Below are 17,077 nucleotides of genomic sequence, written 5' to 3' on the forward strand. Positions count from 1 at the left end.
TATCTGTGCTGCCGTCGTTTGAATACTTTCTGCCCTTAGGGGGTGTCTTTAAATGAGGCTGACGCACGAGCAAGCCAAAGCAGTCAATAAAAATTATGATTAGGCACTTGGGCATATTGTGACAACTGTCTAAGTCCCTGTCCACTTCTTCCTTCCCTTGCTCTATCTCCTGGCCTCTTTCTAGTGCTTCATAGCTTCTCACGTTTTCTGCTATAGCTACTGTGGTCACCTTTCGGACTTGACCAAATTCTGATTTCCTATTTTGATTCCGTGAGACCCACGTTCTCACTCTTCAGAAATGCCCTCTGGTAGATATTTAATTTTGGATCTTTCTCTTAGTCAAGCCAGTTCTAGGTGCTGGTTCCCATTCAGTACTGATGCTTAGCTGCCACAACACCAGAAAAGAACAGCACAGTGGCATACAGAAAGCAATCAGACAGTCCTGGGGCTTAAATCCTGACTTTGTCCATTTCTAGTTATATGATTATAGGAACCTGAATAAAGTCTCTGAGACTCAGTGTCTCTTCTAGATTATCTGGATGTTAATACCTATTTTGTAGAGTTGTCATGAGGATTAAAGACATCACTGTCTTACATAAATAAGTACTTTATAGAAGTAATATTTCATTAGAACATATCTCTTGAAGCTCATATTTGTGCTCCAAACTCAGGGGAAAGTAAAATTCCAAGAGATTATTGAGGAAACTTTGGTAGAGAAAAATTCTGTTCTTTTAGTTAGATCTCCTTTTACAACTTCAGCTTCCTTTCTTTTCATGTTTTTACCTCCAGCTAAGATTTAAAATTCTTCCTCTTCCCACTTTTTTTACTTTATCTCCACTTACCTGGCTCTTATGGCCCCTGAATCTCATCTACTGTTGAATAATTTGGGCCATTTAATGTTTCTTCCATCCCAGGCTGCACTCTCTTCTTTCTTACAGAATTTATATAAAAGGCTCGCCTGGCTTTGTATACCTGGAGTCTTGAACCTGAAGTTTCAAGTAGGAAATATCCATCTCAAGCTCAGTGTTCCTGAGCATGAAAATGACCACATTCAGCCATTTGTAGGATTTTTCATTGAAAAATGGTGACGAAATAAATGTGTACAAAGATTTATCTAGAAGGTTTGCCACCTCCTTGCTTATAATAACAAAAGAAGAGACAGTAAATATGAAATCAAAACTGAAAATAAAAACATAAATATCCAATTAAAAGGAATTAGTAATTAAATATGTGACACATCATAATAGAGTACCAGATAGCCATCGTAAATTATGCTTTAGAAAATCTCTGATGCTTTGTAAAGACATCATAATAACTGAGGTTTAAAAATAGTTTAGGGTTTCTGGTCTGGCATGTAAGGAGCCTAGAAGTCATTACTTTGTCGTAACAAGTAAAATGCTGAACCAACTGAAAAATCAATGACTCTTCTTAGATCCGACAGACAAGTGAGGTCAAAGAGCAAACTGATTCCCCAGAAATTGGGCAGACAGACAGGCAGATACAGAGAATCACACATACCCAAGCAGAGATCCATAAGCAGAAACTTCCACAGGAACCAGGCTAGGGTAGGAAAAGCTGAACTGTCATTGATTCATTGCTGGAGGATGAGTATGGACAACTCTGAGAGTTAAAAACTCCAGAGGCACCTAGTCAAAGGGAGACCCTCCACACTTTTGTGAGTTTTACCTCCAACAGCTCTACCAGGTCCTCACAGGGAATACTCTGGAGAAAAATCCCCTTCTGCCTCAGGTAGGGGAAAGGGAAAGGAACCATTTTGAAATATATCAGAGTATTCTGTTCACATGAACAAGATGTGTCCTGTGGAGAAACTATGTTTCCAGAGCCTAAGCTCCTGGGGTTTTATGAGAAGCTAACCTACTAGGGGGACAAGAGAATACCCAACTCTATCCGGCTCTAGCCTTCCAGTGGGGAATGGGAAATACACAACTCCAGCACACTTCCGCTATCCTGGACCAGGTACGGGTGGGGTAAATACTGAGGAACACTTGTGAAGTTCACAGTCCAGGGAAATAGGCTCCCCAAAAGACTGAGACCTAATCAGAGGCCTATAAAAGCCAGTATATTACTAAAGACCTATTTACTAGAGTCCCTCTTACTCAGTACATCATACTCACCTTTCAACAAAAAATTACAAGGTACACTAAGGCAAAAAAACACTGTGTGAAGAGGCTAAACAAGCATCGGAACCAGAGTTAGATATGGCAGGAATGTTCAAAATATCAGAACAGGAAACTAGAAACACCACAATTAATATGCTAAGGGTTTTAATAAGAAAAAAAAGTAGACAATATGCAAGAACAGATGAATAAGGTAAGCAGATATAGAATTTCTAAAAAAGAATCAAAAGGTAATGCTAGACATCAAAAACACTGCAACAGAAATGAAAGGTGCTTTCGGTGGGTTCATAAGTAGAATAGACACAGCTAAGGAAAGAGTGACTGAGCTTGAGGATATAACAATAGAAACTTTTTGAAACTGAAAAACAAGGAGAAAAGAAGACTGAACAAAGACCAGAATGGAATATCCAAGAACTTCAGGACAATTAAAGATGTAAAATGCATAATGGAAATACTGAAAGAAAGAGAGAAAGAAACAGCAGCAATATTTGAAGCAATAATGACCGAGAGTTTCCCAAAAATTAATGTCAGACACTAAACCACAGATCCTGGAAGCCCAGAGAACAACAAGTAGGATCAATGTCAAAAAACAAAAACAAACAAATGAAAAAACAACACCTAGGCATATCATATTCAAACTTCAGAAAATTTAAGATAAAGAAAAAATCTTAAAAGAAGCCAGAGGAAAAAAGCACCTTAACTATAGAAGAGCAAACATTAGAATTTTATCCAACTTCTCAAAAACCAGAAGAGAGTGGAGTGAAACATTTCAATTATTGAGAGACAAAGAAACACTAAACTAGAATTCTGACCCTGTGAAATCATCCCTCAAAAGTGAAGAAGATGCGAAGACTTTCTTATACAAACAAAAATTGAGAGACTTTGTTTCCAGTAGAGCAGTCTGGCAAGAAATGTCTAAAGAAGTTCTTCTGAGAGAAGGAAAATGATGTAAGTCAGAAACTTGGATATACATAAGGAAAGAAAGAAGATCAGAGAATACATAAGTGAAGGTAAAACAAAAAATTCATTTTTCTTATTCTTAATAGATCTAACAGGTAAATTTATTCTAAGTAATAATAGCAATGATGTATTTAATTATGTATACTTATGTAAATATATATGCTTATGTATAATTGAAATGAGTGAAAGTAAAGATATAAGAGATGGGAGGGATGAATTAGGAATATTGTATCATTATAAGGTAATTCTACTACCTATGAATTGGTATAGCACTGTTTGAAAGCAGATTTGGTTAGTTGTAAATATATATTGAAAACTATAAGGTCTCCACTAAAAAGTTTTTTAAAAAGTATAATTGATATGCTTAGAAAGGAGAGGAAATAGAATCATATAAAATGCTTAATTAAAACCAGAAAAGGAAGGAACACTATGGAAGACAAAACTAGAAAGAACAAGGACAACAAATAGAATATGTTAATAAAAATGATTGATACTAATCCAACTACATCAATAATCACCTTACATGTCAATGATTCCAAATATACCAATTAAAAGATAGAAATTGTCAAAGTAGATCAAAAATCAAGAACCAACTATATGTTAACTACAAGAAAAAAAAAAACACTTCAACTATAAAGGGAGAGATTAAAAGTAAAGGGATAAAGAAAGACACATCATGCTAACCGTAATCAAAATAAAATGTGAGTAACTACATTAATTTCAGACAGAGTAGACCTCAGTGCAAGAAAAGTTATCAGAAATAAAGAGGGACATCATTTAATGATAAAGGGGTTAATTCCTCAAGAAGGCATAACAATCCTCAATATGTATGTGCCTAATAACAAAGCATCAAAATACATGTGGCAAAACCTAAAAGAACTGTAAGGAGAAATAGATTAATCCATTATGATAGCTGAAGACTTTAACATAAATGGACAGATACAATACATGGGGAATTAGTAAGGATATAGTTGAACGAAACAACACTGTCAATCAACTGGAAATAATAGACATCTATACATTCCTTCATCCAACAACAGTAGATTATACATTCTTCTGAAGCATGGATGAAATAATCACCAGACACAGGCCACATTCTGGGCCATAAAATGCAGCTTAATATATGCAAAAGAAAAGAAATTATACAATGTCTTCTCTCAGATCACAATGGAATTAAACTAGAAATCAATAAAGGAGAGAAATATGAAAAATTCCCAAATACTTAGAGAATAAACAATATAATTCTAAATAGCACTTGGGTCAAAGAAGAAATTGTTAAAAATATATTTTGAACCAAAGAAAAATGAAAACACAACTTATCGAAATTTGTGGGATGCAGCTAAAGTAGTGCTCAGAGGAAAATTTATTGGATTGAATGCATATATTAGAGAAGAAGAAAGATCTAATATCAATAATCTAACCTTCCAATTTAAAAAACTAGAAAAATAAAAGCAAATTAAATTTAAAGTAAGCAAAAGAAAAGATTTTTTCTTTTTAAGTAATAAAATAAATTTCTTTTCTAATAATAAAAATTAGAGCAAAAATCAATAAAATTGAAAACAGGAAATCAATAGAGAAAATCAACAAAACCAAAAACTGGTTGTTTGAAAAGATCAATAAAATTGATAAGCCTCTAGCCAGACTAAGAAAAAGAGACAAGATGCCAATTACTAATATCAGAAATGAAAGAGGGACATCACTATAGATCTCATGGATTATTAAAAGAATACTAATGGAATATTATGAACAACTTTATATTCACAGATTTGATGAATTACATAAAGTGGACCAATTCCTTGAAAGGCACAATTTGTCAAAACTCACACTAGAAGAAATAGGAAATCTGAATAGGTAAGCCTATATCTATTAAAGAAACTGAATTGATAATTATATTCCAAAACAGAAAACACCAGGCCCAGATGGATTTACTAGTGAATTCTATCAAATATTTAAGAAAGAAATTATACTTACTCTCTACAATCTCTCCCTGAGATAGAAGCAGAGGAAAATACTTTGTAACTCATTCTATGAGACCAACATTATCATCATACCCAAACCAGGCAAAAACATTACAAGAAAATCAAACTACAGACCAATATCTCTCATGAACAGAGAGGCAAAATTCCTCAACAAAATATAAGCAAATCAAATTCAACAATGTATACAAAAAGTTTTCACCATGGCCAAGGGGGTTTATCCCAGATATGTGAGGCTGATTCAACATTTGAGAATCCATCACATCATGTTACACCTAATATAATCCATCACATCAACAGGCTAAAGAAGAAAAATCACAGGATTGTATCAATAGATGCAGAATAAGTATCTGACAAAATCCAACATCCACTAGTGATAAAAACTCAGAAAACTAGGTATAGAAGGGAACATCCTCAATTTGATAAAGAATGTGTACAAAAAACCTACAGCTAACATCATACTTAATGGTAAGAAGCTCAAAGCTTTCCCACTAAGATCAGGAACAAGGCAAAGATACACCATCTCACCACTGCTTTTCTTTATCATACTGGAAGTCATACAAGAAAGGAAATAAAAGTCATACACACTGGGAGGGAACAAACAAACTTTCTCTGAAGATGACCTGATCACCTATGTAGAAAATCCAAAAGAGCTGCAATCCTAACACTTTGGGAAGCTGAGGTGGGAGGATCACTTGAGGCCAGGAGTTTGATCTCAGCCTGAACAAGAGTGAGACCCTGTCCCTACAAAAAAATAGAAAAATTAGTCAGGCATGGTGGCATGTGCCTATAGTCCCCACTACTTGGGCAGCTGAGGCAAGAGGATCTCTCAAGTCAAGGAGTCTAAAGTTGCAATGACTTATGATGAGACCACTGCACTCTAGCCTGGGCAATAGAGCAAGACCCTGTCTCTAAATAAATAAACAAACAAATAAATGAGAATCCAAAAGAACTGACCTAACAAAAAAAGCCCTCCTGGAACTAATAAGCAATTATAGCAAAGTTGCAGGATACAAGATTAGTATACAAAAGCCAATTGCTTTCCTATATACTAGCATTGAACAAGTTGAATTTGAAATTAAAACACATAGCCATTTACATTAGCACCCTGAAAATGAAATAGTTAGGTATAAATTTAACAAAATAGGTGCAAGATCCACAAGGAGAAAGCTAGAAATCTCTGATGAAAGATATCAAAGAACTAAATAAATGGAGAAATATTCCATGCTTATGAATAGGAATGTTCAATATTGTCGAGATTTCAGTTCTTCCCAACATGATCTATAGATTCAACACAATTCCAACCAGAATTAGTGATATTGACAAACTAATTCTAAAGTTCATGTGGAGACAAAAAACAAAAACAAAAAAAGCCAATATTGAAGGAGAAGAACAAAATCCGAAAACCGATACTACTCAACTTCAAGACTTAAAAGAAATCTCCAGCAGTCAAGACAGTGTGATACTGGTGAAAGAATAAACAAATAAGTACATGGAGCAGAATTCAGAGCCCAGCAACAGACCCACATAAATATAATCAATTGATTTTTCAAAGGTAATACAATGAAGCAAAGAAAATTTTTCCAACAAATGGTGCTAAAACAACTGGACATCCATGTGCAATAAAATGAATCTTAAACCCAGATCTGCACCCTTCACAAAAATTAACTCCAAATGGATCATAGGCCTCAATGTAAGACACAAAACTATAAAACTCATAGAAGAGAACATAGATGACCTTAGGTATAGTGATGACTTCTTAGATACAACACCAATAGTGCAATCCATGAAATAAATAATTGGTAACCTGGACTACATTGAAATTAAAAACTTGTGCTCTATAAAAATTGTCAAGAGACTGAGAAGACAATCCACAGACTGGAAGAAAATATTTGCAAAAGATACATATGATAAAAGACTGTTATCTGAAATACATAAAGAACTCTTAAAACTCAAAAATAAGAAAACAAACAACCGGATTGTTAAAATGGACAAATGAACATAACAGACACCTTACCAAAGAAGATATACAGATGGCAAGTAAGCATATAAAAAGATGTTCCATATCATACACGATTTGGGAATTACAAATTAAAATAACAATAAGATATCACTACACACCTAATAGAATGGTCAAAATCTAGAATGCTGACAAAAGCAAACGCTGACAAAAATGTTGAGCAACAGGAACTCTCCTTCATTGCTAGTGAAAATGCAAGTTGGTACAGCCATTTTGGAAGACAATTTGGCAGTTTTTTACAAAACTAAACATACCTTCAACCATAGGATCCAGCAATCATGCTCCTTAGTTATTTACCCAAATTAATTGAAAACTTACGTTCACACAAAAACCTGCATAGGGATATTTACATCAGCTTTATTCATAATTGCCAAAACTTCAAAGCAATTAAAATGTCCTTTAGTAGGTGAGCAAATAGATAAACCATGGTACATCCTGACAATGGAATATTATCCAGCACTAAAAAGAAAGGAGCTATCAAGCCATGAAAAGAGATGGAAGGAACTTAAATGCATATTACTAAATGAAAGAAGCCAATCTGAAAATCCTACATACTGTATGATTCCAACTATATGGTATTATGGAAAAGACAAAACTATAGAGAAAGTAAAAAGATCAGTAGTTGCTAGGGGTTGGGGGGAGGGAGGGATGAATAGAGCATAGAGGATTTTTATGGCAGTGAAACTATTTTGTAAGATACTACAATGGTAGATACGTGTCATTATATATAATATTTTTCGAAATCCATAGAATGTACACCACCAAAAATGAACCCTAATGTAAAGTATGGACTTAGGGTGACAATGGTGTGTCAACATAGAAATTCACCAATTTTAACAAATGTACTACTCTGGTGTGTGGTGTTAATAGTGAAGGTGGAGACAGGGTACGTGGGCACTCTCTGTACCTTCCAATTAACTTCACTGTGAACCTAAAACTGCTCCAAAACTTAGAGCTTCTTTAATTTTTTAAAAAGTGGTATCTTAGTCTGTTCAGGCTGCTATAACAAAATACCATAAATTGGGTGAATTATAAATAACAGAAATTTATTTCTCACGGTTCTGGAGACTAGGAAGTCCAAGATCAAGGCAGATTCAGTGTCTGATGAAGGCCACCTTTTGGCTCATAGATGGCATTTCTAGCTGTGTTCTCACATGGTGCAAGGAGTAAAACCAGCTCTCTGGGACCTCTTTTATAAGGACACTAATCCCATTCATGAGGCTCCACCCTTATGACCTAATCAGTACCATCATGTTGGGGGTTAGGATTTCAACATATAAATTTGGGGGTATACAAACATTCAGATAATAGCAAGTGGTAAAAAAACAGTTTAAACACAGAAATAATGCATCTTCCCACTTTTGGGAAAAAAGTGCATGTGTTCTCTCTCTCTCTCTCTCTCTCTCTCTCTCTCTCTCTCTCTCTCTCTCACACACACACACACACACACACACACACATAGAAATAAAATACACCACCATTGGGTTAATGGCAGTTTTCTCCAGAAGATTATGAGGAAATGCAGTTTATGTTTTCCTATTGTTGAACTGTTTGGCACATCTTTGTTGTTAAACATTTGTTTTTAATTGTGTACCTATATAGCTGAGCCCTAATAAATGCTTTTTGAATAAATGAGTAAAGAAAACTATCAGTGGGTGAAGGGAGATTTGGGAACTACCTTGTTTGCCACAACCTATTGGCCCAAAGTGCACACAAATTTCACAAACAGCATTGAGCACCGACCAACACCTGGTCTATAACTTCATCACAAGCCTTCAAGAGTTCTGAACTTTCTCTTGGAGCTGTTCAATAAAAGGGCTTATATCAATGAAGAACTCAGACTATAATGTTAGAACAATTGATTATTATATGTTTAGTCTACAGATACAGACTTCTAAGCACTTATCCAATTGGTTGGGCAAGACAAGCCACTGGGATAAAGTAAAAAAAAAAAATCAGGATGTATATATTTTTAATGATATTTCTGCTTTTTTTAGTTTATATTTTAGATTTGCATTTTATGACAGTCATAAGATATTAATATATTTTTGTATATAATTTATACATATTCACATGTGTTTACATATATGTGTATACACATAGACATATACATATAAGGAATATGAAGCATACTCCAAAAATTTTTGGATAAAGATGTATGATCAAGAAGTCTATAGAGGCCTGGCACGGTGGCTCACGTCTGTAATCCTAGCACTCTGGAGCCCGAGGCGGGTGGATTGCTCGAGGTCAGGAGTTCGAAACCAGCCTGAGCAAGAGCGAGACCCCGTCTCTACTACAAATAGAAAGAAATTAATTGGCCAACTAATATATATGAAAAAATTAGCCGGGCATGGTGGTGCATGCCTGTAGTCCCAGCTACTCAGGAGGCTGAGGCAGTAGGATTGCTTGAGCCCAAGAGATTGCGGTTGCTGTGAGCTAGGCTGATGCCATGGCACTCACTCTAGCCTGGGCAACAAAGCAAGACTCTGTCTCAAAAAAAAAGAAGTCTATAGACCATTACCATCGTGACCATCTGGTCCAGCCCCTACGTTTTAGAATGAAGGAAACTACGGCTCAAAGAGAAGGGAAATATCTATGTGATTATCTACGTGATTTGGAGAAATATTAGTTACACAGCAGGTAAAAGGTTGGGTCTGGAAGCTGAGACTGCTAATATTTTACCCAATTTTGTTTTATTTTGTTTTCTTTTTTGCTAATCTCATTGTTCTTTGATGGAGTAGAACTGTTTTTTGAACGCCTTGTGATTCCATGTTAAGAGTATAGATATATTTTAACATTACATTTTCTTAGAAGCTTAATTTAAAAAGTGCTTACACATCTAAATGGACCTTCTGCCTCCTCCTGAAAATGGACGACCGAGCCTGCAGTCACAGATTGTGTTCTCCTTAGCCAGATTTCCTACTCCTAGTAAGCTTTATTCCCTGTCTCATAGAAACATTCGTAGGGAAATGCCCAGTAGAAATTAATCACAAAGAGAATCAGCTATAGCAGTCACCAACAGAAAACATCACAGACAGTGCTCTGGCCCATCTTAAACCTTACTTACAAGAGCTGTCAGCAAAACCCTGTCTCCAGGGACCATTACTTTTAGGGAACTCTGCCAATCGCAGCATTACTCAGAAGGCACTGTTTTTTAATGTTCCTCAAATGCCTACTGTCAAACTAAACCAAAGCTCTGAAGGATTTCAAACACTTCCAAGTTTAGGTAAGGAAACACTCCCAGTTTCAAGTGTTGCCTGAGGGCCAGGTGAGCAGGAGGCCTTTCTCCTCCCCTAGTTACAAACTTTCATTTGTCAGAGTAGCCTTGTAAAATTCATTTACACTCCAGGATTTGGATTCTAATGGTTACAGAGAACTTTCTTAGCCTAGAATTTTATTTCCAGCTGTCTTCCCTTGTGCAGAGTAAGGAGGAGAACATCAATTTCTGAGTCATTTTGAAAACTTTTAGCCTAAGACAAAAAAAGACAAATGGCAAATGGTAAAAAGGTAAGAGCCACATTTCATTTGTTTCTAAGTCTCTCTCTGTACACTCAAAGCCCCTGCTGACTTCATAAAGGAGACATCTTGCACAAAAGTGGCCCACGTGGGAAGCAGGGAACTAGAAATGAATGATCCAACGTTCCTGATAGGGAGTTATCAATGAAATCCCTGCGTAATCATAACGTCATTACTTTGTTTTTGCTGGATGACAAAGTCTCTGTAGTATCATTTGCTTCAAACAGACTATATATCATAATTCTCCTCCTCTGAGTAATTTTTTTACTGCTAGGAAAATACTGTGTGCATGGAAAAGCATCTTGAGAAATGGTGAAAAATATTTACTTTCACTTAAAATTGCTTTTTATACACTGTCAAAAATTATAAACAAAAACTCGTGTGAGTGAACCAGAGGATTTTTGCAATACGAATGCCTATCATGAGAAAATCTAAATACATAAGTTAACAAGGTGTTTAGATGTAAATTCAGAACCATACTATTAGCACCCAATGGTAACTTTAAACATGGAACTTAGCATTTAAAGTATAACTTAGAGATACTCTTACATTTTTATTCTACCCAACCCTTTTGTTATTTAACCTCTTCATAATTTCTTAAACGCATTTCTTTAAGATGGGAGTTAATAATTAGGTATGCTAGAGACAAAGCATGTTTTGATTTTATCAAGGCAATTTTTTAAAATGTCTTCTGATAGTTTTGCAATCAACTTGGAAGACTAAGGATTTTGCAGCAAATGTTCTCAAAGGCTGAACAACTGCTCTCAAAGTTTGCCTGAGTAATGGGCTGGTAGCAAGATGGAGGAAGGTTTCTAGAGGTGTGGCAGGAAGATCTGTCTTTACCCTGCATTATATTATATGTCAGGAGCTGACACAGTGCTCAGGCTGGTTAAATTAAAATAAAGAAGCAGTCTCCTAGTATGGAAACAACATGGACTCTAGAGTCAGAAAACTCAGAGTTTGAATTGTGGCTCTCTCCTTTATTATCTATGTGATTTGGGGCTAACCATGCAGAATCTCTTATGTTCAGTTTCCTTATCTGTACAATCATTTTCTGTGAGGAAAAAAAGAAAAAATACATATTTATGAGAGGCACACAGAAGGGGCTCAAAAAGTGATACTATCAAATCTTCAAATGGTACAAAGCTGGGAATAGAAATGTTATAGAGTTAAGGTTCAAAATTGTTATTATATAATAGAAAGATGAGCTAAGATAGTGATGAATACTATAGCGGGAATAAAAATAAAATCATATAGTTAAATTTTTTGTTTTAAATTCAATTGCTATAGCATAGAATGGGGATATCCTGGCGTAACAGTAGCTTATGTAAAAAAGTTTCTGAAAGCTTCAATGATGAAGAATTTACTATGGAGACAATAGTAAGACACAGATACTTAATTATTAAGTGTAATCTTCTATTACAGAAGCATATATTATGTATAAATCTAGAAAATTAAATCGCCTAATGCACTTCGCCACGGCCATATTCCACCTGAAGCACCATGTTCAGTCCTGGACATTGTAGTTTCAGAAAAGTATTTACAAAATATAGTATATATCCTGAAAAGGAAATCAGAATGGCGAAATGCTTATGAAAGAGAATGATGAAGAGATGGGATAACAAGCTAAAAAAGAAATTTAGGGAAAAACGTGATAACTGCCCTCAAATATAAAGAGCAATAAAAATTAAAGAGAAATAGTAATAACTAATATGTACTGAGTACTTATTATGTGCAAAGTAGTCACTATTATCCTTATTTTTCAGATGAGAAAACTGAGAAAAAGAGGCTATAAGCTACATGCCTAGTCCTAGTAAGGGTTAGCCGGGTTTCACCCGAGTAGTATATCCCCAGATCTGGGAGAGATATTAGAGCTATTTGCCAAATATTTCTAGTCTTACCGGATCATGGTAAGATTGCATTCCCCCAATTTCTTTGAAGTTGGATATGGACATAAGATTTTCTTTGGCCAATGAAATGTGAATATACATCACGGTCATCATTTCAGAGAGGGATTAAGAGTCTGTGTACAACTTGCCACACACTGTTCCCACCACAGATGTGTAGAGATGGAGCATCCATCAGTTTAGATCTCTGAATGACAACAATGAACAGAACTTCCCTGCTGACCCATGTTCAACAAGTAGTAGCAAGAAATACACTGTTATTGTTTGATTAAGCTGCTGAGATTTCGGGGTTGTTTGTTACTGTAGCATCACCCAGCCTTTTCTGACAGATATAAGAGCCCACATACCTAAAAATCACTAAAATATCTCAGAATAAGGAAACATATTTATTCCTATATTTCCAGAGGTTATAACTAAGAATTATTTGTAGAAACTACAGATAGGCAAATTTGGGCAATTTGCCTAAGTTGTCCAAAAGTTGCTTCATGAGGTAGTGAGCTCCCTGACAATGGCAGTATTTTAGCAGGAGCCAGATGATCATTTTGTACCATCCATGTAGCAAAAGATGGCTTAATTAAGGAGGTTTAATGTATCAAACATTTACTGAGCACCTCCAATGTGCCAAGCATTCCAGCCACAAAGACACATTCAAACATTCAATCTGTATCCTCAAGGAAATAATCATCAAGTTCAGAACTTGATAACCTCTGTGGTCTCTTCTAAAAGTGTGATTCAACCAAATTAGAGATAATAACATGGCCTAGATGAAGCTGACAGCAAGCCCGAACTTACAAATAACCATGTAGCACTAGAAATCCTGCCGATGTTTAGGTTGTATTATTATTTTTCAATTAGGAGCCAAAAGTATAGGGTTTGCAAAAGGGGAGAAACGAGAGAATTGCTGGGTTTCAAGGAGGAACATTTTCCCTTTCTCAAGTTACCATTCTTCAGTCTTGCAAACCAGGCATATTATCTGACTTACATCAGGCATCAGGGTGTTCCAGCAAAGGGAATAGCACTGACTCACAGCAATTGTTACCGACCTTTTCCATCACTGCTCCCATCCCTTGGAGTCAAGAAAGGAACATTTCAATACTGATCAAGTTAGACCTAAAGAGAGGCAATGACCTTTCTAGAGGGCTATTCTTCAGTTTAGGAATCAGCCAAAGCCTTTCCAAAATATCAGAAACTTTCCCTAAAAGGGTGTGCAAGCAAGGCCTAGAGGAAGCCCACATTCAAAGGATGATGTAAAATCCCAAACTGAATGAGTGATTCCAAGGGACACCAACATTGTTTCCTAAGTGATACCTTTAAACAGCACTAACTTCAATACTTACTTTCCCTGGTGGTATCAGTAGTTCAAGGTTGGTTTGTATGTTTAAACTTTCAAAAATCAAGGAGTGGAGTGGTATGCTGTCTTTTCACTGGCTCACTGCATTTTAATGGCAAAACAACAAAAACCTGGATAAGCATTAACTATAATTGCTCTGAGGCAGGCATTTCCATTTCAGGTTATTATTCCCAACGATATTAGTGCAGAATAATACATGCGGATGGATTTTGTAGCCATTACCTAGACATGGGCGAGGACATCTGATTACTATTGTTTCCCAACTCAAAAGCTTCAGTTTGAACTTTGAAGCCTCCAGCCCTGCCAGGACCTGAATTTTCTGAACTACAGCTCTGATTTCCTATGAATTAAACACAATAATCAGCTGGATTACAACACCATCTCTTCAGTCAGTTCAGTGTGACATGAGTTTCTCAAAAAATACACATACAGAAGAAATTGGCTTTGGCATAAGAGCAGGAGGGAATTTGCATCTCGTGCTAGTTTAATGTGCACCCTTAATACCCTCGCCTATTTAAAAAAAATACACTGCTATTCTTGCAGACGCAGCTGGACCCCTCTGATACCCGGTCTTGTGCCAAGATACGTACACACGAATACACTCTTTACAAACACAGATGTGAAATGTGTGCTAGGGCAGAAGCGAAGCATAGAGATCCTGGTGTTTAGTCTAGTGGCTCCACACCCAAAAGTTTCAGGGACAGAAACGACGTTCGAAGAGTGCGAGGGGAGACCGCCCATCCTGTACTTTCCTCCGGGCGCTACGGAGACGACCCCATTTTCTCACCATCAGTTTGCCCTCCGCCCTGGTGACCCGGGTTGCGGTTTAATCTAGGGCCAGAGGAGGTCAAGACAATTGTGCTGTTGGGTTACTCAGGCGGAGAGCAGGGCCGGGAACCCCTAAGCCTCCCCGGGATGGCCGGGCTGACACACCCACCCAGGACGGATGGCCCAGGGGTGCGGCAAGGCGGCAGGAATGGGGGACGCGGCGCACCCTTGCCGCGAGCGCACAAAGATGCCGCGACTGCGGACACGCGCGAGTCCAGAGTCCGGGCTAGGAGGTCACGCTATGCTCAGAGGAGGATGCCCTTTTCCTCCTCCGCGTCCCCCGGCCCCGTGCAAAGTGAGCGGGAGAAAGTTGTGCCCGGGCCATGGCGGCCAGGGCTGGCGAAGGGACCGCGGGCGGGCGGAGAAGTGACCGGGCCCCCTTACCTTGTCCTTGGGGCCGAGGTTCTGCAACACCTCCTTGCCGGTGGCGCTCCGAATCTCCACCCCGGCGGGCGCGGGCGGCGCGGGCGCGGGCTCCCTGCTCTCCTCCCGGCCTTGGCCCCGGCGCGGGGTGTCCCCCTCGACCCCCGGCCGGCTCCCCGCGCTGCGGCCGCTGCCCTGGCTGCTCCGAGGAGTCTTCGCGCCCCGCTGCCCCACGCTCAGGGCATCGAAATCCAGCGTCTTGCTCTCGAAGGCGCCCTCCACGTTGCAGAACATGCCGCCGTACTTCTGCCGCGGGACCTGGTCGGTGGTGCCCGGCCTGGCCAGGTACACGGGCAGATCATCCTCGTGGGAGCTGTCCCAGCCCCTCCGGCCCGAGGCCATGGCTCAAGCGCGGCAGCGACCCGAGAGCTTTTCTTCCTCAGAGGCGGAAAGGGCAGCCGCCGGCAGCGTGCGCCGAGCCACAGTGAGCGGGGCGGGAGGAGGCGCCTGAGCCTTCGCGCCAGAGGCGGCAGTGCTGCTCCGATTCCTGCCTGTCCCCCGCGAGCCGGCGGGCCAGAGCGCCAGGGAGCGCGCGGCGCAGGGGCCCGGCGCAGCGGCGCGCCCGGCTCGCTCGCGGGACCTCCCGCGCCCCCAGCCCTCCCGCGGCCGCCCGGGCTGGCGCGGCGCTGGTGCCCGGCGCACACACAGCCCCAAACTTGGCGCGCGCGCACGCACGCCGCGCGCCCGTTTCCCGCTCGCGCCGCAGCCCCCCGGACTTCACACGCTTACACACAATTCCGGTGTCTCCGTGTTCGCACGCAAGAACTTGGACTCACGTCCGCGCACAGACCCCACTCTCACCCACTCCAACTCCCGAGTTTACCTCACAAACACAAATCTTTCTGACCCCCTCACGCACAAAGCACCAGCCTTAACCCAGGTGGGTTCGTCTCAAAGCCAAAACCTGACTCACCACAACTAACACATACAAACTCAGAACTTTAGCACAAACTCACAGTCCTACCCATAAACCCTGACTTGCCTCACCCTGATCTTCGAATTGTCTCACAATTACACTCACGTCCAGAATCTACCTCACAAACCTACACCTTTACATAAACTCCTGAATTGGGTTACGCGCACGCACACACACACACACACAAAACACACATACACACACACAGAAACCCTCGTATTTCATTGACAATCACAAAAGCTTGTCATTGATACACCCATTCTTACCTTATGGATATACCATCCTAGGTTTTGCTTTTTACCCACCCCTAATTTGCCTCACACACAACTACATTACAGGTCACAGCTGTGCACACATCCCTAGATTTTGCCTTGCAAAATACTCTTCTTAATACTCTGTCCTTCATACAACAAACCCCAGATTTATACCTTACACACTGATTAGAGACAGGTTTACCTCAGTCTTCTGAACCCCTACACTTAGGTTCACACACAAGCCAAGATTTACCTCAAAAATGCACAACCAAAAAAATTTCACGCTTTGCCTTCCTTGTTACCTCACATATATGCAGACTTTACTTATATACATGCTCTCATAACCTCATCCTCTTCCTTACATCCACTCACATATACTCTGACCCAGACTTTGCCACATAAACAGAGTTCACAAACTGCAGAGTTTGCATGATATCTGCACACACAGCCTTGACCCAGAACCTGCAGTACCCAGATTTAGCTGGGCTCCCTCTCAGAAATTCATCCATTTATGTATTTATTCAACCATCATAAATCAATTGCTCACTACGCCTTTCACAAGATACTGGAGCGGGTCCCCACCAAGAGTGTATAGTCCATAACCACCATCTAGGTAGCACGAGCACTCACTGTTCTGCTCAGCATACTGAATTTTGTTTTGTTTTGTTTTGTGAACCAACCCCCACGCCCACCCCCCATTCAGCCCCATGAAGGCAGAGATCTGGTCTATTCACTTTGCCTTTACGTATCTTGTGCCCAGAATATCTACAGGTACGTAATAGGTACTC

At 39.3% G+C, this 17,077-nt stretch overlaps 1 protein-coding gene across 1 annotated transcript in view; it reads right to left on the reverse strand.

Annotated features, from left to right (window-relative positions):
- The window catches only part of DPYSL3 (dihydropyrimidinase like 3), a 99,663-nt gene extending 84,031 nt beyond the window's left edge, over positions 1-15,632 (reverse strand). The window contains exon 1 of the mRNA XM_012774184.3: positions 15,081-15,632. Coding sequence (XP_012629638.1) covers positions 15,081-15,461 — 381 coding nt within the window. The 5' untranslated portion in view covers positions 15,462-15,632. The remainder of the gene's footprint in view (positions 1-15,080) is intronic.
- Between the last annotated feature and the right edge of the window lie 1,445 nt (positions 15,633-17,077).

This window comes from Microcebus murinus, chromosome 21 (assembly GCF_040939455.1).
Source record: "Microcebus murinus isolate Inina chromosome 21, M.murinus_Inina_mat1.0, whole genome shotgun sequence".
Classification (NCBI taxonomy): domain Eukaryota; kingdom Metazoa; phylum Chordata; class Mammalia; order Primates; family Cheirogaleidae; genus Microcebus; species Microcebus murinus.